Raw genomic sequence first — 22,555 nt, 5'->3', positions numbered from 1 at the left:
TTCGGTTACTTTTTCAAAGAAATAAGGAGTCAGGATCTTCCTTTGAGAAAGCCAAATTAGGGAGAGTCCATGATTAACAGTCTTTCAAAAGTCCAGATAAAAATCAGGTCTATATTTTCCAAGGTCCATGGGTGGACCATCCTTGTATAAGGGCACTACAATGGTGGTTTTCCAAATTTCAAAAATGTAACCAGTGGAGAGGCTTAGATTACAGAGATTAAATAGTGTTCAAGTAATTCTGTTCCCAAAATACTATTTGTCCCCAAAAAATATGGCACAAAAAGATGCTAATTTTCTGCATTTAGTTACAACAACAGTGCTGACAGTCAACAGGTTCCTTAGAATTTCTCTAAAAACTGACAAATTAGGTACTGATTGTAAGATGTTAAGCCTTTCGTAGTATATTTAAATGCTTTTTCACAGGCAGGTGGTACATTGGTTGTAAATTATTTAAGTCTGCAGTTTCTGTGCAATTTGTAGACCATTCTCAGACTCATCCTTAGATGTTGAAAGTCTCATGGCAAGTCTAGTCTTCCTCATATGTGATGCACAGTTGTCAGTTCAAAAAATAAAATCAGAATATAACTTCTTATAGTTACATGGATAAAATGAATTGACAAAATACTGTTTATTTACTGCTGCAGGAAAACATTCCTCCTTTGACATTTGTATTTCTCCAATTACTAGCCTTAGTTGAGCACACATCGCTTCACTAAATTTCATCAAATAAAATTAAGGAAGGAAACTGTGGACTGTCACAAAGTGAAGACTACAGAGTTGTATAAACCCAACTTCATGCATGCTGAAATTTCTTCCTGAAAGGACACAAGATTTAAACACAGAAGATGGTAGGAATTTCATGATCTGTTGCAGGGAAAGATGGAAATAAAATTTAAAAGCTACTGCCCTGGCCATGGTGAAGCTCAAAGTTATGGTTAGCTGTAGTGGCCTTATTTTCCAAGTGATAAGAGAAAGGTTGTGTGGTGAAAGGAAAAGAGTTGCACCATAAAACACTTAAGAATGAAGTTATCACAAGTTTCACAATATTAGTAATAGGAAATTTATGGATTTTTCCCCCACACAAAACTAAAGCGCAAGACTTATAACTTTAGTTTAAGACTAAATCCGGCCTCGAGTAGAAAAATGACACTTGGCAATAATACATCAATATATGAAAAGAAAAAGAAAAATTCTGGTATAAAGATAGTTACACTGGAGGGTAGAGTTTTCCTTTAAACAAAAGGAAAGTGACAGCAGTGCTCAACATAACTTAAAAAAGCTGATAAAGTGCATCAGTGCATTTCACTATCTCAGATGAGACAAAAAATACTACAGCAAAATAATGAAAGGCAAGCACTCAGCTACATACACTTTAATTGGATCTTTGATTCCATGTCCTCCGGTACCAAGGCCTTCTCCACTCCGCCAACCCATCTTTGATAGCATTTTGTAACCACGGTTGGCATCAGTTAGTTTTTTGTCAATGAATTCCAGATCCTTTGCTTTCTGTGAAAACAACCAATTTCCAAATTGAAAACTTTCAGTAATTCTGACGTACAAAACTACTATAACAGTGCTGGAAACAAAGCAAAACAAACATTTAAGATACTCGCCATAATGACGTACCCTAGAGCAGCTTGGACTAAAAGATTAAAACTTCCAGCTCCACACAACAGATTGGCAAAATGTACAGTCTTTTGCTACACTAAATACACAATGGCACTATCAGGGAGGGCGAACTGTCCTGAAGATGAGTATATTTCAACTGAGTCACATGAGTGATTCATGGGTCAAAGGAAATGCAAAGTACAGTTGTGTACACTTACCATAAATGTAGATGTGCGAGTGTATTTACTGTTGCAGTCATTACATTTAGGTTATCTGCTTGCAGGTAACCCTCAGTCGGCCTGATTAACAAAGTCTTGGGTCCTGTGTCGGTTGCTGTCTCATCTTCCATGATGTCAGGTAGTCAGCGGTGTAAAGCATGCAGCCGACGCCATTACATCAGCTTTTCTTGCCCCAGATGTCAGGTGCCCCATAATAGGAAGCAATTACAACTCCAACAACAAAGCAAATGTACCAAAAGGCTTAAAGTATAGTAAAAACAAGAAAAGGTATAGTCAATAGAAGTCAGGGGGTTGGAAGGAGGGTAACCAGGACTGTAACAGTGAATACACTAACATCTACATTTATGGAAAGTGTACACAAAGTACAGTTGTGTACACTTACCATAAATGTAGATGTTAGAGTGTCTTCACTGTTGCAGTCATGACTGTAGGGTTCTCCCCTGCCGGCAGGCATTCCTCGGTCGGCCAGAATCCCAAAGTCTGGGTCCGGCGTCGGCTGCTCAGCCATGCTCCCTGACGTCAGAGCGCCAGGAGTAAAGCTGGCAGCTGACGCCATGTTCTCCAGTTTTTCTTGCCCCAGATGTCAGGTGTTCCAAAATGAGTAAGATCCCATACCCTTTGCAAATACACCTCAGAAGAAGGGTGAAAAAAGGAACTACACAAAAGAAAAAATAAGAGGGGACAGGAGGGAGGGAAACCCAGACCGCAACAGTGAAGACACTGGAACATCTACATTTATGGTAAGTGTACACAACTGTACTATGTTCGTGTTTCACTGTTGTAGTCATGACTGTAGGGTTGAATCCCAAAGCAGAAAAAAAGGGAGGTGGTCATAAAGTAGAGGGTGTGGCTAAAAGGCCCTGCAAGACTGCAGAAGCAAAGCATGCCCTAGACTTGGAGTGAAGAGGTAGATTGTAGTAAATAAAATATACGAAGCACAAAACCAAAAAAATATCACAGTCAAAGTATGAGATGAAAAGCACAATAGCAATAGCGTAGTCAAAAGTTTAATACCCGCTTTAGTCACTGGACTTCATCAGAATGCAACAAATGTCCCAATTCAAAACGTTTAAATACTAAAACGTAGTATTTAAACGTTTTGAATTGGGACATTTGTTGCATTCTGATGAAGTCCAGTGACGAAAGCGGGTATTAAACTTTTGACTACGCTATTGCTATTGTGCTTTTCATCTCATAGGTAGATTGTAGTGCTTAGAAAAAGTGTGCACTGAACTCCAAGTTGCAGCTTCCAAAATATCCTTGGTAGGAACTCCCCTGAGGAAAGCAGCTGAAGTGGCAGCAGCTCTGGTAGAGTGAGTCCTTATACTCCCTGGGATTAGCTTTCCATGGTGTGAATAGCAATATCTGATTCCATGAGCAATCCATTTAGAAATGGTCTGTTTTGAAATAGCTTTACCTTGGGAACTTGAGGCATTAAGAAACAAACAATTGCTCTGCTTTCCTGATGTCCTTGGTTCTGTCCAGGTAAAAACGTAGTTGTCTGTGCACATCCAAGGAATGCAAGATCCTTTCCCCTTATTTTGAGGAGTGGGGAAAAAAGTTAGCAAGTGAATAGTTTGATTTACAGCCACTTTGGAAACCACCTTAGGCATAAAAGTAGGATTAGTCCCTTAAAGACACCCTGTCTTGATGAAAAATAATATAAGGTTCCACAGCCATGAGAGCTCGCAACTCCGAAACTCTCCTGGCAGAGGTCAGAGCTAACAGGATGGCTGTCTTCCAAGATAAAAACTTGATGTCAGATGTGGCAGCAGGCTCAAAAGGAGGTAAGGTGAGTTTTTCCAAAACATAGTTGAGATCCCAAGCAGGAATGGGAGGAGATCTAGGGGGCCTTAAGTTCTTAGCTCCTCTGAGAAACTGTCTCAAGAGCTGGTGGGAAAAGATAGGAGGGTCTGTATTATAATGAGCAGAAATAGCAGAGGCATGTATCTTTACGGAAGAGAAAGAGACCCTTATGTAAGAGGTCTGTCAGGTAAAGTAAAATCAGAGGAATGTTAGGAAGAAGAAGATCTGAATCCTGAGCCTGCATCCAGGAACAAAATATTTTCCATTTTCCTGCATAAGATTTTCTAATGCTAGGACGTCTGGCTTCTAAAATGACATCCATAACCTGCTTTGGTAGGAGAGAATGAATCATAGACCCTGGATTAACCAGGCCGCCAGGCTGAGAGTTTTGACATGGGAGTGCAGAACCTGACCCTGGTGTTGGGACAGAAGATTTGGAGTCTGTGGTAAAACCCAAGGGGGCTCTAGACAAAGGTTTTTCAGTGTTGGGTACCAAAACTGTCGAGGCCAATTTGGGGCCAACAAGATTATAATCTTGGGCTTGTCCTGTTTGATCTTTAATAATACCCGTGGAAGAAGAGGAAGAGGCGGGAAAGCATACCCAGAGAGATTTCTCCAACTGAATGATAGTGCATCTACTTTCCAAGCTAGTTCGTGGAATGTCCTGGTGCAAAAAATCTGTAGTTGATGATTGAGGTGGGACGCAAAGAGGTCTATGTGAGGACATCTCCAGACTGCTGTAATCATCTTGAATATTTCGGTGTCCAGCATCCATTAGTGTGGGTCCGACAGGTTTCTGCTCAGACTGTCTGCTAGGAAGTTTTGCTTCCCTGGCAGAAACTGAGCTTGAAGGTCCAGTTTGCAAGCTAGAGCTGTGTTCCAGAGATTCATGGCTAGTCTGCAAAGGGGATAGGAATGAGATCCCCCTTGCTTGTTTATGTACCACATAACTGTGGTGTTGTCTGTCTGTATCAGTAGTTGTCCTGGTTGTAGAAGATCCCTGAAGGCCAATAGAGCCCTTGGAACAGCTAACATTTCCCTTTAAATTGATATGCGGGTGCTTCTGATCCTTTGTCCAAAAGCCCTGCAGACAGTTGCCCTGAAAATGGGCTCCCCATGCATAATCTGAGGCGTCCGTGGTTGGTATCCGAGTGGCTGGAGGCAGACTGAAGGGATTTCCTTTGTTTAGAGTACATGCCTTGGACCACCAAAGGAATTCCTTTTGAAGACAAGGCAGGACGGTGATCTGTATGTCTAAACTGTGGCAATGCTGAGACCATACACTTTTTAGGTACCACTGTATTTTCCTCATATGTAGTCTTGCATATGGTACGAGAAGGATGCAGGAGGCCATGTAACCCAAAGCCTGCAGGAATTTCCTTGCAGATAGCCGAGTTAATATTGCCAAGGTTTTGAAAGTTGAAGCGAGCTGTAATTGTTTTTCGTATGTCAGAAATGCCATCTGGGTTGTTGTGTTTAAAGAAGCACCGAGAAAAATTATCTGTTGTGAGGGTGATTTGACTTTATGTTTACAGTGAATCCCAGGAACGTGAGAAGATTCTGAACAAACTCTAGATGCTGGAGTAAGACATCCTTGCTGTCTGCCTGAATAAGACAGTCATCCAGATAAGGGTAAATTTGAATTCCCTTGAGTCTGCAATAAGCTACTACTGGAGCCAGGCATTTGGTGAAGACCCTGGGCGCAGTAGACAATCCAAAGGGCAGCGCAGAGAATTGATAGTGCCTCGATCCAAGCCTTGAACCTGAGGGTATTTTCTGCATTCCTGCCTGATGGGAATGTGTAAATATGCCTCCTTTAAATCCAAAGTTACCATCCATGCATTTTTGGTCAGCATTGGAAGTAGCTGCTGTAGAGTAAAGCATCTTGAATTTTGGTATCTCGAGAAAAGTGTTCAAGACTGACAGATCCAGAATGGATCTCCATGAATTTTGCTTCCTGGGGACTAGAAAGAGCCTCGAGTAAAAACCTTGTCCCATCTCTGAAAGTGGAACTAGTTCTATGGCTTTCATAGCCAAGAGAGCTTCCACCTGGTTTAAGGCCTCTAACCATTGATGTTTTGGAAGATCTGGCCATCCGCTTGGTCGGGTATGAAAATGGAATTTGTAACCCCTTGAAACCACATCCAGAACCCACTTGTCTTGGGTTATACGAGTACAATTTAGGTGAAAGAGAAAGTGTTCCTCCAAGAGGGGCTTCCAGGCAAGAAGTTCCTGCAGCCCAACAGAGGGAGTCACTGAGTGTTTTCTATGAGCTTGCGATCTGTCCTCTCCTCCCCTAGGGGTGGAAGCAGTCCACTGTCTTGGTCTACAAGAGGCTTGCGTTTGAGGCCTTCCTCGGGAGCGTCTGTATCTACCCCTCTGAAGCCTGTCTGAATTGGGAAAGGACCAATTTTTTGTAGGCCAATTCCTACTAAATCTGGGTGGCTGTACTTTTAAGAAATCTTTAACTGTTTGCATGGATTTTGCCATGTCCTCCATCTTCTTTATCACCTCTTCAGCTTTAGATACAAACAAAACATTATGCTGAACAGGAGCATCCAATAATTTAGCTTTTACTTGATCTGGCAAATTTTGTTCCTTTAACCATGCATGCCTTCTAATGACTGTGCCAGAGGCAGCAGCCATACAAGAAGCCTCCAAGGCATCAAATCCACAGTGTAAACCATGCTTCCCAACTTGTTCAGTGGCATGCATTAAGTCATGCAATTCCTTATCTGCACAGGCGGAAATTGAGGTTAGCTTTTGTTTTAAAACAGACAGGAGGAATTGCTGGTATTTCAGCATATGAAACTGACAGTTTAAAGCCCTAATAGATAAAGTAGCAGAAGTGTACACTTTTTTGCCCCATCTTTCTAAAGATCTGGAATCCTTCTCAGTGGGAATGGGTTTTTTAGCAGAAGCGGCCTTAACCCCCTTAGGACCCTGAGAAATGGTTTCAGGGTCAGCAGTAGGATTCTTGTATAAAAACTGGTGGGAATCAGGAACCCTATAATATCTGTCTGGCTTAACAGGAGCTGGAGGAAGAGAGTCATGAGTTAAGTTAGCCTCCGAAAAAGCATCATCCACAATATCCAAAATAGGAGGAATAGCCAGGGGTCTATGTTGGGGAAGAAGAAAATCCCTTAGTCATTTCTTAGATTGAGTACTCCTGTCCTTCCCAATGAAAATGTTCCCTCATTTCATGCAAAGTTTCCCCAAAAGAGAAATCCTCAGGGGGAGAAGCTGAAGGAATGGATTCCTCAGCATCAGAATCCTCATGAGGGAAAGAATATTCCTAGTCAGAAGAGGAAGAAACTGAAGAAACAGAAGCCTGATCAGAGGAGTCATAATACACTTCCTGCCTTGGCCTTTTATCTGCAGGGGGATTGTGAACCCCTAATCATAGTAAGCAAGTCCTCCGCCATCTTAAGTAACTGTTTCTGAGACTTGGGTGCCGGATCAGAAGTGGCCTGGGCCGCAGTCTTTGATTTGGAAGGAGTCTTTGCCTTTATTAGAAGTTGAGTAGGCCTGAAAACCCCTTCGGAAGCCGGTACCTGCACAGCGGCTCTAGACCCATCCGAAGGGGCATTGTCCGAAGGTACTGCAACAGAAATATTCAAAGGCCTAGTTGGCTCTTCGTGGGAGTCCGTTTCGGCCATCGGTTCCGAAATGGCCGACGACAGGGGCTGCAAAAGCGCCTCACTGACGACAGCCGAACCTGAAGCTGGCTCTGCTTGTACAAGGTCTGATTTGGACCTCTGAGGCCTGCCTTTATCCTTGCGTCGTTTGTGAACTCTGGTAGCCGGAACCGTATCAGACGACATTTTATAATTAAAACGCCTGCCGAAATAATGAAATGCAAAATCGTACCTTCGTTTAATCGTATGTTGATCGAATCTAGCACAAAACCGACAACTAGCTACATCGTGGTAAGGGCCTAAGCAAGGAATACAGTAAGAATGAAAATCCTTATGAGGTATTTGCTTCCCACATGAAATACAATCATCTTTTTCCGACATCGGACTGGAGCAAGAAAAACGTTTCCCCAACGGGGTACTTAGCTTTGAGTAGGAGAAGAAAGTCTTCGGGCTGAAGTACGTATATAAAAAATTGTCAGGAGTCAGCCGACCGGGACTTGCGAACTGCTATCACCGCACGGCAAGAAAGACTGGAGAACATGGCGTCGGCTGCCAGCTTTGTACTCCTGGCGCTCTGACGTCAGGGAGCATGGCTGAGCAGCCGACGCCGGACCCAGACTTGGGGATTCTGGCCGACAGAGGACTGCCTGCCGGCAGAGGAGAACCCTACAGTCATGACTGCAACAGTGAAACACGAACATCTGTACTATGTTCTTCGTATTTCACAGTAATCACATTTGGATAGTTTCCCAAAGCTAAGGATGGGAGGAGGTAATTGGATAGCATTAGGACCAGCTATAAGGCCCTGCAAGACTGCAGTGGAAAAGCCAGCTCTGGATTTAGGAAAAATTGGCAAGTGGTAATGCATGGTGAAGGTATGTACAGAACTCCAGGTAGCAGCTTCTAGGATGTCCCTGGTAGGGACACCTCTGAGAAAGGCTGTAGAGGTAGATGCAGCCCCGGTTGAATGTGGTCTTATCCCCTGTGGGGTAGGTTTTCCATGGCGCTTATAGCAAAAATTAATGCAATGGTCTATCCATTTAGAAATGGTTTGCTTTGAAAAGGCCTTCCCCTCTGCCCCTGCAGCAAATGCAACCAGCATCTGTTCAGATTTCCTGAGAGGCTTAGTCCTGTCCAAGTAAAATCTAAGTTGTCTGGGCACGTCCAAGGAGTGCAGTATTCGTTCCCCTTTGTTCTGTGGATTAGGGAAGAAGGTTGGCAAATGAATGGGCTGATTAAGGGCCACACTGGATACCACCTTGGACATAAAGGAGGGATTGGTCCTGAGGGATCCTGTCTGCAAGAAAGATGATGAAAGGCTCCACTGCACTGAGGGCCTGTATTTCAGACACCCTTCTTGCTGAAGTCATGGCTAGAAGAAAGGCTGTTTCCCAAGAAAGCAATTAAGTCTGCAGTAGCAGCTGGCTCAAAAGAAGGTAGAGTGAGTTTCTCCAAAACAAAGTTAAGGTCCCAAGCTGGGGTTGGAGCTCTCCTGTGTGGTCTCAAATTTTTGGTCCCTCTGAGGAACTGCTTGAGCAGTGGATGAGAGAAGAGGGGAGGTTCTGTGTTACAATGAGCTGAAATGGCAGAGGCGTGGATTTTAATGGAGGAAAAAGACAGGTCCTTGGGAAGCACTGCAGTTAAGTATCGCAAAATCTGAGGTAAACTGGGCGCTGCTGTGCTGATCCCTTGAGATTGGCTCCAGGCACAGAATCTCATCCATTTTTTAGCATAAGATTTTATAGTACTAGGTCTCCTTGCCTCTAAAATGATATCTATCACATGTTTACTGAGGGATGGTAAAGGACAGATTATGTAATTAGCCAGGTTGCAAGGTTAAGTGTTAGAAGCTGAGGGTGCAGAATCTGGTTCTCCTGCTGCGACAACAGGGAAGGCATCTGAGGCAGGTGCCATGGGGATAACAGTGACACACTGCGCAGGAGGGGGTACCAGTGCTGATGTGGATAGTCTGGAGCAATCAAAATCATCCTTGGTTTGTCCTGTGATTTTTAGTAGTACTTTGGAGAACAGAGGCAAATGGGGGGGGGGGGGGGGGGGCATAGACTGATGGGTTTTCCAGCTGAAGGACAGCGCATCCACTTTCCAGGCTTGTTTGTGGGCAGTCCTTGTGCAAAATTTGTCCAATTGGTAGTTCTGGGGAGAGGCAAACAGGTGTATATCTGGGCTCCCCCATTTGCTTGTCAACATGTTGAAAATCCTTGGTTTCAGTTTCCACTCGTGTGGGTCCATGAGGTTTCCGCTTAGTCAATCTGCCAGTGTATTTAATTTTCCTGGCAGAAACGGAGCTTGTAGGTGCACTTGGTAGTTCAAGGCTGTGTTCCACAATGCCATGGGTAGTCTGCAGAGGGGGTAAGAATGTGTACCCCCTGCTTGTTTATGTACCACATAACAGTGGTGTTGTCCATCTTTACCATTAGTTGTCCTGGAAGAATGTGGTCCTTTAAGGCTGTCAGAGCATTCTGTACAGTTAACATTTCTTTCTGATTGATATGCAGGTGCATTTGAGTTGGGGTCCATTTGCCCTGAACGCACTTCCCTGCCAGGTGAGCCCCCCCCATACACAGTCTGATGGGTCTGTTAGGGCTTGGGCTGCAGGGGGTGGTGTGAAAGGTAGTCCCTTGTTTTGGTGGCAGGCCTCTGCCCACCAAAGGAACTCTAGGCGCAGGCAAGGTAGGATATGAATTACTGCTTCTAGATCCCGAGAATGTTGACACCATAGGCTTTTTAGATACCACTGTAGTTTCCTCATATGCAGTCTTGCATATGGAATTAGAAGAATGCAGGAGGCTATGAACCCCAAGGCTTGCAGTATTTGTCTTGCAGATAGCAAGGTTTTTGTGGCCACTTGTTTGAAGTAGGGTGTCAAATGAATTTGATTCTCTGACGTGAGGTAAGCCATCTGGGAAGTTGTATTCAAGCTTGCTCCCAGGAATGTAATTTGTTGACAGGGTACCAGGTGTGATTTCTTTTCGTTTATGGTGTACCGCAGACAAGTTAGAAACCTTTGTACAAAGGCCAGATGATTCAAAAGTATGTCCTGGCTTTCTGCTTGAATTAGACAATCGTCCCGGTATGGGTATATTTGAATATTTCTTTGCCTGCAAAATGCAATAACTGGAGCTAGGCACTTTGTGAATACTCTGGGCGCAGTAGATAAGCCAAATGATAGTGCAGAGAACTGATGGTGTGTGTAGCTTGCTTTAAAGTGTAGGTATCTTCTGCAAGATTCCCTGATGGGGATGTGCAGGTATGCTTCTTTTAAATCTAGTGTTGCCAACCAGGCATCGTTGCCTAGCATAGGAAGTAATTGAAGAGTCCGCATCTTGTATTTTAGAATCTCCAAAAAGGTGTTTAGAGTAGACAGGTCCAGGATAGGAAGCTATGAATTGTCTTTTCTGGGTACCAGGAAAAAAGTCTAGTAGAAACCTTGTCCCTTTTCCTCTTCTGGTACCAGTTGAATAGCCCCCATGCTTAAGAGAGAAAGTACTTTTTGGGCCTCTGCCCACTGATTTGGGGGTAGGTGCGGCCACCTGCTTGGTGTTGGCAGTGTGTGGAAGAGAAATCTGTACCCTGGGACACTGCATTTAAAACCCATTTGTCCTGGGTAATGAGTTCCCAATTTTTTGCATGAAGAGCAATCTTTTCCCCCAAAGGGGCAGTCAGTTGATAAGTCCTTGGAAATTTTAAAAGGAAGTCATTGAGAAAGTTTACCATAGGCGGAGTCTTATTACTCAGATTTGGAAGTGGAGGCCCTCCACTGCTTAGTCCCGTGTCTCTCCTAGGACTGAAACCTGGGGTTTTTGCTGTGTCTGGGTTTGGCTTGAGAAGACCTGGAAGGGGCTGGAAAGGACCAATTCTTAGTAGGCCAGTGCCTACTAAATCTAGGAGGCTGAACTTTTAAGAAATCTTTAACAGTTTGCATACATTTAGCTTTATCTCCCATCTTTTTAAGAACTTCCTCAGCCTTGTTGCCAAACAGGCAGTCCTGATTTAAGGGAGCACCCAACAATTTAGCTTTAACATGATCAGGCAAAGATTGCTCCTTAAGCCAAGCATGCCTTCTGAGCACAGACCCAGTAAAAGCAGCCCTGCAAGAGGCGTCTAATGAATCAAAACCACATTGCAAAGTACGTTTTCCAACTTGTTTGGCAGAATGCATTAAATCCTGTAATTCTTTATTTTCCACAGTCAGGAATCATTTTCTGTTTAAGCAGCCCAGTAACATGTTGCTGATACTTTAACATATGAAACTGGCGGTTTACAGCCCTAATGGCCAAGGTTGCAGAAGTGTAAACCTTCTTATCCCAACTATCCAGCACCCTGGAGTCTCTATCAGAAGGGGGAGGATTTTTAGCAGTAGAAGCCTTAATGCCCTTAGGCCCCCTGTGAAATAGTCTCTGGATCTGCAATAGGATTTTTAAAAAGGAACTTGGACTCTGGGACCCTATAGTATCAGTCTGGTTTTCTGGGAGCAGGAGGCAAGGAATCAGGGGCCAAACTAGTTTCTATAAAAGCATCAGCAATGTTTAGTACAGGAGGAATAGCTAAAGGCCTATGCTGACGTAGAAGGAAATCCCTAAGCCCCTTTTTTATATCGGAAAAATCCTGGCTTTCCCAGTGGAAATGCTCCCTTAGAGTATGTAAGGTTTCTCCAAAAGAAAAATCCTCAGGAGGGGAAGCAGAGGGAATGGAGTCCTCTGCATCAGAATCCTCATATGTAGTTATGGACAAATCTAGGTAATTACAAGAGAAGAGTCAGAAGAAAGAGTCTTGATCAGAAGAGTCATAGTCAAGTTCAGCCCTAGGCCTCTTAGGTGGGGGGGGGGGGGGGGGGTTGACTACCCCTGATTAGAGTAATTAGATCTTCAGCCATTTTGATATTTTTTTAGGCATAGGGGTCTGAACATGTGGCCTGGGCATCATTTTTTTAGACAGATTTAGGCCTTAGTAATGAAGGTGGAGTCTGTTTAATATGCAAGTCTGTAGGCCTGAATACACCCTCAGAAGCTGGTGCCTGCACAGCAGCTCTGGACCCATCCAAGGTAGAGATATCCACAGGTTCCTTAGAGGAAGCATCTCGCGGCATACCGGACTCCAAATGGGTCTCAGTAGAGACCGGAGAGTCAGAAGTAGCAGGTATCAGGGGCTGCGAAACCACCTCGCTGAGTACCGGTGAACTGGCGACTGGCTCAGAAGAGTCGTCGGCAGTTTTGGATCTAGACGGCCTGTCTTTATCTGTGTCTTTTTCGAAATCCCGGTAGTCGGATGGCAAACTGAAGTAATTTCTGGATAATTAAACAGAGAACCGAAATATTTAGAGGCAAAAATGTACAGACGACGAATAGCGCGCTGATTAAATAAAGCACAAAACCGACGGCAAGGCACATCGTGGTCAGGGCCTAGGCAAGGAATACAGTACAAATGAAAATCTTTGTGGAGGTATTTGCTTTCCACAAGTAATGCAATTAACTTTTACTGACATTGGTAAGGAGCAAGAAAAAGTTTCCCCAATGGGGTACTTACCTTTAAGTTGAAGACTTCGGTTCTGAAACTCAAACGAAAATTTCAAAAGTCTGCCGACCGGCACTTGTGAACTGCTTCTGCTTCGGACACCGCACGGCGAGAAAGACTGATGTAATAGCGTTGGCTGCATGTTTTATACCCCTGACGACCTGACGTCATGGAAGAAGGGACAGCAACCGATGCAGGACCCAAGACTAACAGGCCGACTGAGGGCAACCTGCCAGAAGATTACCCAAATGTAATGACTGCAACAGTGAAACACTAAGAACATCACCTAGAACCGGTTTACTGAGGTTGGCAGATTGGTTCGGGGTTAGGGAATAAGCCAAGCTGCCAAACTGAGCGTCTGCAATTGGGGATGCATGAATTCCCCTTCCCTCTGGGTCAGGAGGAGGTTTGGAAACAGAGGAAGATGCCATGGGGCAGTGGGGACAGGCTGCACAGCAAGTGGTACCAGTGCTGCCAGGGCCAGTCTGGAGCTATAAGAATAGTCCTTGGCTTTTCCTTCTTTATTTTGAGCATTACCCTGGGGGTGAGGTAGTGGAGGAAAGGCAAAGATTGACTGACCCAGGGGAAGGACAGGGCATCCACTTTCCAAGCAATGCAGTAATGCTCCCTGGTGCAGAATTTGCTGAACTGATGATTGGTGTAAGAGGCAGAGAGGTAGACCTTCGGGGTGCTACATTTGAGTTATTAGGGTGAAGGTTCTTCTGTTGAGCTGCCAGTCGTGTGGGTCCAGAAGATTTCTGCTTAAATCATGTGCCAGAGAGTTGAGACAGCCTGGTAGGAACTGCGCTAACAAGTGTAGTTGCATGGCAGGGGTCACGTGTCAAAGGGTCATGACCAGCCTGCATAGAGAGTACGAGCGAGTCCCTCCCTGTTTGTTGATGTACCACATCACAGTGGTGCTGTGTTTTGATCAGGGGAGCCCCTGGAGAGAGAAGGAGCTTGAAAGCTATCAAGGCGTGCTGCACTGCCATCATCTCTTTTTGATTGAGGTGCAGAGTGATTTGCTGCGGGCTCCACTGGCCCTGTAAGCACTTGCCGTCCAGATGTGCTCCCCAAGCATAGTCTGATGAGTCTGTGGTGAGAAAGGCAGTCCCTTGTGGGAGCATGTTGTTGCCCACCAAAGAAAATCTTTGAGAGACAAGGAAGGAATTATAGGTAGAAGAGTTTCCAGGTCTTGGGGGTTTTGACACCAAAAGCTTTTTAGGTACCACTGAAGTTTCCTCATATGCAGTCTGGCATATGGAATGAGTAATGTGCAATATGCCATGAACCACAGAGCTTGCAGGATCTTCCTTGCAGATAGCTGGGGCCTGGTGGCTAGTTGAGAGAAGTAAACTGTCGGGAAAATTTGTTTCTCTGGTGTAAGGTATGCCATCTGGAATGCTGTGTCCAGGTTTGCTCCCAGCAAAATAATCCTTTGAGTTGCTACCTGTTTGGATTTCTTTTCGACTGTGTACACTAGGGAGGTTAGTAGAGTCTTTACAAAGGCCAGGTGCTTGAGCAACTTTTCCTGGCTGTTTGCCTGAATAATGCAGTCATCTAAGTATGGGCAAATCTGAATATTTGTCTGCAAAACGCAATGCCCGGAGCCAGACATTTTGTGAAAACTCTGGTAGCAATAGATAAGCCAAAGGGAAGCGCAGAGAACTGAAAGTTTTGAGATCCGGCCCCGAAAAGTACAGCTGTGTACACTTGCCACAAACGTCGATGTTAGAGTGTGTATTCAGTGTTGCAGTCATTACATTTGGGTAACCTGCTGGCAGGTTGCCCTCAGTCTGCCTGAACAACGAAGTCTTGGGTCCTGCGTCGACTGCTGTCTCCTCTTCCATGACGTCAGGGGTATAAAACAATCAGCAGATGCCATTTTAATCAGTATTTCTTGACCCAGATGTCAGGTGCCCCCCAAATGGGGAGAAATAAATAAATTTTATATAAATATATATATATATATATATATATATATATATATATATATATATATATGTATATATATATATATGTATATATATATAAATAAAAAAATATATATATATATATAAATATAACATATATATAAATATATATATAAATATAACACACACATATATATATATATATATATATATATATATATATATTTTTTTTTTATTATAAAACTATATATAAATCCACTTTAAAACACAATTTACCTTCAACTAAAAGCAAACACACCACAAAGGCATTTGAGTATAGTGAAGGAAAGAAAAGTTATAGAAAGGGGGCTGGCGGGTGGGTAATCCCGACTGCAACAGTGAATACACCAACATCTACATTTATGGTAAGTGTACACAACTGTACTATGTTTAGTGTTTCACTGTTGCAGTCATTACATTTGAGTAGAATCTCAAAGCTATGGATGGGAGGATGGAACTTAACAGCATTAGGAGCAGCTATAAAGCCCTGCAGGACTGCAGTGGCAAAGCCTGCCCTGGATTTAGAAAAGAAAGGTAAATGGTAATGCTTTGTGAACGTATGAACTGATCTTCAAGTAGCAGCTTCTAGAATGTCTCTGGTAGGGACCCCTCTGAAAAAAGCTACTGAAGCAGAGGCAGCCCTGGAAGAATGGGATCTGATCCCCTTGGGCACAGGTTTACCATGGTGCAAGTAGCAGAAAAATGCAATGGCTTATCCATTTAGAAATAGTCTGTTTTGATATAGCCTTCCCCCTTTGATCCTGCAGCAAATACCACCAGTAGTTGCTCAATCTTTGAGATTTTGTCCTGTTTAAGTAGAATCTTAGTTGTCTGTGTACATCCAATGAATGCAGAATCCGCTCCCCCTTGTTCTGCGGGTTTGGGAAGAAAGTTGGCAGGTGAATGGTCTGGTTAAGAGCCGCACTGGATACCACCTTGGGCATTAAAGGATTGGTCCCGAGGGCCACCCTGTCCGGGTAAAAAAATGAAAGGCTCCATTGCCATGAGAGCCTGTAGTTCTGAAACACTTCTAGCTGAAGTGACTGCCAAAAGAAAGGCAGTCTTCCAAGAAAGGAATTTTATATCCACAGTAGCTGCTAGTTCAAAAGGAGGTAGGGTGAGTTTTTCCAGCACAAAATTGAGGTCTCATGCAGGAGTTGGCGCTCTCCTGGGAGGCCTTAATTTTTTGGCCCCTCTGAGGTACTGTTTTAGCAGAGGATGAGAAAAGAGGGGAGGCTCTGTGTTGTAATGAGCTGAGATGGCAGAGGCATGGAATGTATATTGAAGAAAAAGATAGGCCCTTGTGAAGCATCTCGGTTAAGTATTGCTAAATCTGAGGAATATTGGGCTTTGCTGCATCTCTTCCTTGCGCTTCGTTCCAAGCACAGAATCTCTTCCATTTATCAGCATAAGATTTTCTAGTACTAGGCCTTCTAGCCTCCAAAATGACATCCATCACAAGTTTACAGAGAGATGTGGTTGGTGAAATTAGTTGATTAGCCATGCTGCAAGATTCAGAGTTTGGAGCTGACCGCACAGAATTTGATAGTTCTGCCGAGACAATAGGTGAGGTGTTTGAGCAAGTACCACAGAGGAAGGTACGACATTCCTTAGAAGTAGGTACCAGTGTTGGCGAGCCCAGTAAGGAGCAATTCGAATCATTTTTGTTTTTTCTTGTCTTAGTAGAACCTTGGAGAGTAGAGGCAGAGGGGGGAAAGCATAGACTGATAGGTTTTTCCAGCTGAAGGATAGAGCATCCACTTTCCATGCTTTTTTGTGATAAATTCTTGTGCAAAATTTGTCCAACTGATAGTTTTGGGAAGAGGCAAACCGATCCATGTCTGGCTCCCCTATTTTTGTGTTAACATGCTGAAGATTTCTGGATCCAGTTTCCATTCGTGCGGGTCCATAAGATTTCTGCTTAGGTAGTCTGCCAGAGTATTTTGCTTTCCTGGCAGGAATTGAGCTTGAAGATGTATTTGGTAAGTCAAGGCTAGTCTGAAAGGGGGTAGGAGTAGGTACCCCCCTGCTTGTTTATGTACCACATAACTGTGGTGTCGTCCATCTTTATAAGTAGTTGCCCTGGATGAAGGAAGTCCTTGAAGGCTGTCAGAGCATTCTGAACAGCTAGCATTTCTTTCTGGTTGATATGTAGATGCATTTGGTTTTGGCTCCATTTGCCCTGAATGCATCTCCTTGTCAGGAGGGCCGCCCAAGGATAGTCGATGCATCTGTAGTTAGGGTTTGGGTGGCAGGGGATAGAATGAATGACAGTTCCTTGTTTTGGTGACATGTCTCTGCCCACCAAAGAAACTCCTGTTGCAGGCAGGGAATGAGAGGAAAGTACAGTTGTGTACACTTACCATAAATGTAGTTATTAGAGTGTATTCACTGTTGCAGTCATTACATTTGGGTAATCTGCTGGCAGGTTGCCCTCAGTCGGCATGAATAACAAAATCCTGGGTCCTGCGTCAGTTGCTGTCTCCTCTTCTATGACATCAGGTCGACAGGGGTGTAAAACATGCAGCAGACGCCATTTTATTCAGTTTTTCTTGCCCCAGATGTCAGGTGCCTTTGAGCATAGTGAAGGAAAGAAAAGGTATAGAAAGGGGTGCAACAGTGAATATACTAACATCTACATTTATGGTAAGTGTACACAACTGTACTATGTTCTGTGCGTTTCACTGTTGCAGTCATTACATTTGGGTAGCATCACAAAGCTACGGATGGGAGGATGGAACTAAACAGCATTAGGAGCGGCTAATAAGGCCCTGCAGGACTGCAGTGGCAAAGCCTGCCCTGGATTTGGAGGAGAGGTAAATGATGATGCTTTGTGAAGATATGAACAAAGCTCCAAGTAGCAGCTTCTAGAATGTCTTTGGTTGGGACCCCTGTGAGAAAAGCTGTTGAAGTAGTGGCAGCCCTGGTGGAATGTGATCCGATCCCCTTGGGCACAGGTTTACCATGGTGCAAATAGCAGAAACAAATGCAGTTGCTTATCCACTTAGAAATAGTCTGCTTTGATATAGCCCTCCCCTCTGACCCTGCAGCAAATACTACCAGTAGTTGCTCAGACTTCCTAAGCCTCCTTGCCTCCAGGACATCCAGCACTTGTTTGCTGAGGGACAGTATAGGAGAAAGTACAGTTTTGTACCTACCATAAATGTAGATGTTAGAGTGCTCATACAGCTGCAGTCATAACAGATGGGTTATCCTGCCGTCAGGCGGGTCCTCGGTCGGCCGAATTCCAAAGTCTAGGTCCGGCGTCAGTTGTCGTCGCTTCTTCCCTGACGTCAGTGAGGCAGGGGTATAAAAGAGGCAGCCGACGCCATTTTCTTCAGTTTTTCTTGCCCCAGATGTCAGGTGCCCCCAGAAGGAAGGCAAACAATGTTATGCAAAAATGCAATGTTGATAAATCAAAAACAGTAGTTGCAAGCAAATACACCATAAAAGAATACCCCAAAAGGTTATATGAAAAGGGTTTGTCATAAGGCCTGTCCTAAGAGGGGTTGGAGGGAGGGAAACCTGGACTGCAGCTGTATGAGCACTCTAACATCTACATTTATGGTAGGTACAAAACTGTACTATGTTCATCGTGCATACAGCTGCAGTCATAACAGATGGGTAGAATCCCAAAGCTAAGTAAGGGTGGTAGGCACTAAGTGGAACTAGGAGGGGCTAGGATGCCCTGCAGTACTGCTGTGGCAAAGCCCGCTCTAGATTTAGAGTATAGTGGGAGGTGATAGTGCTTGGAGAAAGTGTGCACTGAACTCCAGGTGGCTGCTTCCAAAATATCTTTGGTAGGGATCCCCCTGAGGAAGGCTGCAGAGGTAGCTATGGCTCTGGTGGAGTGGGATCTGATGCATGCAGGCACAGTTTTTTCCATGAAATGAGTAACAAAAGCGTATGCAGTGGGCTATCCATTTTGAAATAGTCTGTTTGGAAATAGCCTTTCCTTGAGCACCTGCAGCATAGGGGACAGGGTTGCTCAGATTTCCTGAATGGCTTTGTCCTGTCCAAATAATAACGAAGTGGTCTGTGAATGTCCAAGGAATGTAGCAGTCTTTCCCCCTTGTTTTGTGGATTAGGATAAAAAGTAGGTAAGTGGATAGTCTGATTCAAAGCTACACTGGATACTACCTTTAGCATAAAGGTAGGGTTGGTTCGTAAGGAAACTCTGTCCTGATGGAAAACGATGAATGGTTGCACAGCCATGAGGGCCTGTAGCTCCAAAACCCTGCGAGCTGAGGTGATAGCCAGAAGAAAGGCTGTTTTCCATGACAAGTACTGTAACTCTGACGAAGAAGCTGGCTCGAAGGGAGGAAGGGTCAGCTTTTCCAATACAAAGTTGAGGTCCCAAGCAGGGACTGGTAGTTTCCTTGGGGGTTTTATATTCTTTGCCCCTCTAAGGAACTGCCTTAAGAGAGGATGAGAGAATAAAAGAGGATCTGTGTTGTATTGTGCAGAAATGGCTGAAGCGTGGATCTTGATGGAGGAGAATGAAAGTCCATTGTTTAACATCTCAGCTAGGTACTGTAAAATTTGAGGTATATTTATTACCCAAGGATTCTGTCCCTTTTGATTCCAGGCACAAAATCGTTTCCATTTGGCGGAGTAGGCCTTTCTAGTAGAGGGTCTTTTGGCCTCCAAGATGACATCTGCACCTCCTTGGAGAGGAGAAACTGTTGGGAAATCAAGGAATTCTCCATGCAGCTAGATTTAGAGTTTTGAGGTGGCCGTGAAGAGTTTTGTAGTTGTGCTGGGACAACAGAAGAGGGACTAGAGGTAAGATCCATGGTGGGGAATGTGTCAGGCTCTTCAGGAGCGGATACCAGTGTTGTCTTGGCCAGTCTGGAGCAATGAGAATAATTTTCGGCCTCTCTGCTCTGGCTTTTAATAGAACTTTGGGCAGCAGAGGAAGAGGCGTCCACTTTCCAGGCCTGTGGATGACAGGTCCTTGAACAAAATTTTTTCAACTGGCAATTTCTGTGGGTAGCAAAGAGATCTATGTCTGGCTGTCCCCATGCCGGAGTTACCTTTCTGAAAATTTGAGGATGCAACTTCCATTCGTGTGGATCTGTCATATTTCTGCTTAGGTTGTCTGCCAGTATGTTTTCCTTCCCTGGCAGGAATTGTGCCTGTAGTTGAATTTTCAATTCCAGTGCTGTGTTCCATAGGGTCATGGCTTGCCAGCACAGGGGGTATGAATGAGCTCCCCCCATTTGTTTATGTACCACATCACTGTGGTGTTGTCTGTCCTTATCAATAGCTGGCCTGGATGCAGTAGGTCTTTGAAGGTCATAATAGCCTTTTGCACGGCTAGCATTTCCTTTTGGTTGATGTGAAGGAGCTTCTCTTTTCGTGCCCATTTTCCTTGAATGCACTGATCTGTCATGTGTGCTCCCCAGGCATAGTCTGAGGCGTCTGTTGTGATGATTTGAGTTGCTTGAGGTACACAGAAAGGAAGACCTGTGTTTCTTTGGCAAGCTTGAGCCCACCACAAATTCCTTTTGAAGGCATGGAATGAGTGGTACAATTGCTTCCAAGCTGTGGCTGTGTTGAGACCGTATGTTTTTTAGGTACCATTGAAGTTTCCGCATATGCAGCTTTGCACATGGGATTAGTAGGATGCAAGATGCCATTAATCCCAGAGCCTGCAGGACTTTCCTTGCAGTTAGCCTGGTGTAAGTTGCCATTTTTCTGAAGTACTGAGACAGTTGCCCTTGCTTGTCTGGCGTGAGGTAGGCCATCTGGGTGGTTGTATCCAAGCTGGCACCCAGGAAAATTATTTGTTGAGAGGGTATTAGTTTTGATTTCTTTTTGTTGACTGTGTATCCCAGGAAGTTCAATAGTTTTATTACAAACGCCAGGTGCTGCAGTAGTATGTCCTTGCTGTCCGCTTGGATCAGGCAGTCATCCACATATGGGTAGATTTGTATCCCTTGTAGTCTGCAGAAGGCGATTACTGATGCCAGGCATTTCGTAAACACTCTGGGCGCAGTAGATAAGCCAAAGGGCAATGCAGAGAATTGGTAATGGGTTGAACCTGCAAGAAATCTGAGGTATTTTCTGCAATCTTGTCTGATAGGGACATGCAGGTATGCCTCCTTGAGGTCCAATGTTACCAGCCATGCAGGTATGCCTCCTTGAGGTCCAATGTTACCAGCCAAGACTCCTTGCCCAGCATGGGAAGAAGCTGCTGTACTGTGAGCATCTTGAATTTTGGCACCTGTGGATATGCGTTTAGGATGGATAGGTCTAAGATAGGTCTCCAATCTTCGTCTTTCCTTGGTACCAGGAATAGTCTGGAATAAAACCCCTTGACCTTGTTCTTTTGCAGGTACCTCTTGAATTGCTTTCATGCCCATGAGAGCTGAAATTTGTTTTTGTGCCTCTGCCCTTTGATTTTGTGGCAGGTTTGGCATGCCTCTCATTTTTGGAAGGGTGTGAAAGTGGAACCTGTAGCCTCTGTCTATAATGTCCAGAATCCATTTGTCTTTTGAAACAATATGCCAATTTTTTGAGAATAATGTCAGTTTTCCGCCCAAAGGTGCTGCCATTAAAGCTTTGCTTGGCAGGTGTAGGGGGAAGACATTGTGTCTGTTTTCTAAAAGACTGTGATCTATCTTCTCCACCTCTTGGGGTTGGTGCTTGCCACTGTCTGGCTCTGAAAGATCCTTGAGGTTGCCCTCTACCCCTTGGACGCCTGTATCTGCCCCTTTGAGGTCTGTCCGTGGCTGGAAAGCACCAATTTTTTGAAGGCCAGTTTCTGCTGAAACGTGGAGGCTGTACCTGCAGGAAATCTTTCACTGTTTGCATTGATTTCGCTTTTTCCTCCATTTTCTTTAGCACCTCCTCTGCTTTAACACCAAACAATACATCTTTTTGAAGAGGTGCATCTAATAATTTAGCTTTGACATGATCTGATAAGGTTTGCTGAGCCAAGCATGCCTACGTATAACAGACCCCGTAACAGTAGCTCTACACGAGGCCTCTAAAGCATCAAAACCACACTGCAAGGTATGTTTACCCACTTGCTCTGCACCATGAAACAAATCCTGCAACTCTTAAATCTGGTTGTTCTGGTTGTGTCATCTTGCTTTTCAGCTGAGATATCAAAAACTATTGAAAAACTGTTGATACTTTAACATATGGAACTGACAGTTTAATGCCCTCATGGTTAAAGTGGCCGAGGTGTACACCTTTTCCCCCCACCTTTCTAAAGATCTGGAATCTCTCTCTGAAGGTAATGGGTTTTTAGCAGCACAGGCCTTAATTCCCTTGGGACCCTGTGAAATAGTTTCTGGGTCAGCAGTATGGCTTTTATATAGGAACTGGTGAGAATCAGGAACCCGGTAATACCTGTCTGGTTTAACAGGAGCTGGAGGCAAAGAATCAGGATTAAGGCTGGCTTCTGTGTACACATCATCCAATATATCTAAAACAGGAGGGATAGCCAGAGGCCTATGCTGGGGGAGCAGAAGAAATTCCCTGAGCCTTTTCTTGGAATCTGAGTAATCTTGGCCTTCCCAGTGACTGTGTTCCCTCAATGTATGCAGCGTTTCCCGAAAAGAGAAGTCCTCAGAGAGGGGGGGGGGGGGGGGGGTTATAGACTCCTCTGCATCAGAGTCTTCGAATGGAGAATAGGCACAATCCTGGTCCTCAGTAAGTTCTGAGGTAATAGAAGCTTGATCTGAGGAAGGGAAGGTAAACATCTGTTTTTTAGGCATGGTGCTTTGAGAGGGTGTCTGAGGAACCTGTTTTTTGGTTTTCATGACTG

General features: G+C 44.4%; 1 protein-coding gene across 5 annotated transcripts in view; it reads right to left on the bottom strand.

Annotated features, from left to right (window-relative positions):
• Positions 1-22,555, bottom strand: part of SUGP2 (SURP and G-patch domain containing 2) — a 946,851-nt gene that overhangs the window by 127,088 nt on the left and 797,208 nt on the right. For all 5 annotated transcript variants that reach the window (XM_044053944.1, XM_044053942.1, XM_044053940.1 and 2 more), the window contains exon 6: positions 1,370-1,506. In XM_044053944.1, the coding sequence (XP_043909879.1) occupies positions 1,370-1,506 (137 nt within the window). The remainder of the gene's footprint in view (positions 1-1,369; positions 1,507-22,555) is intronic.

Source organism: Protopterus annectens, chromosome 13.part0 (assembly GCF_019279795.1).
Source record: "Protopterus annectens isolate FY-2018-M chromosome 13.part0, PAN1.0, whole genome shotgun sequence".
In the NCBI taxonomy this organism is placed as follows: Eukaryota; Metazoa; Chordata; order Ceratodontiformes; family Protopteridae; genus Protopterus; species Protopterus annectens.
This window is presented reverse-complemented; position numbering and strand designations above follow the sequence as displayed.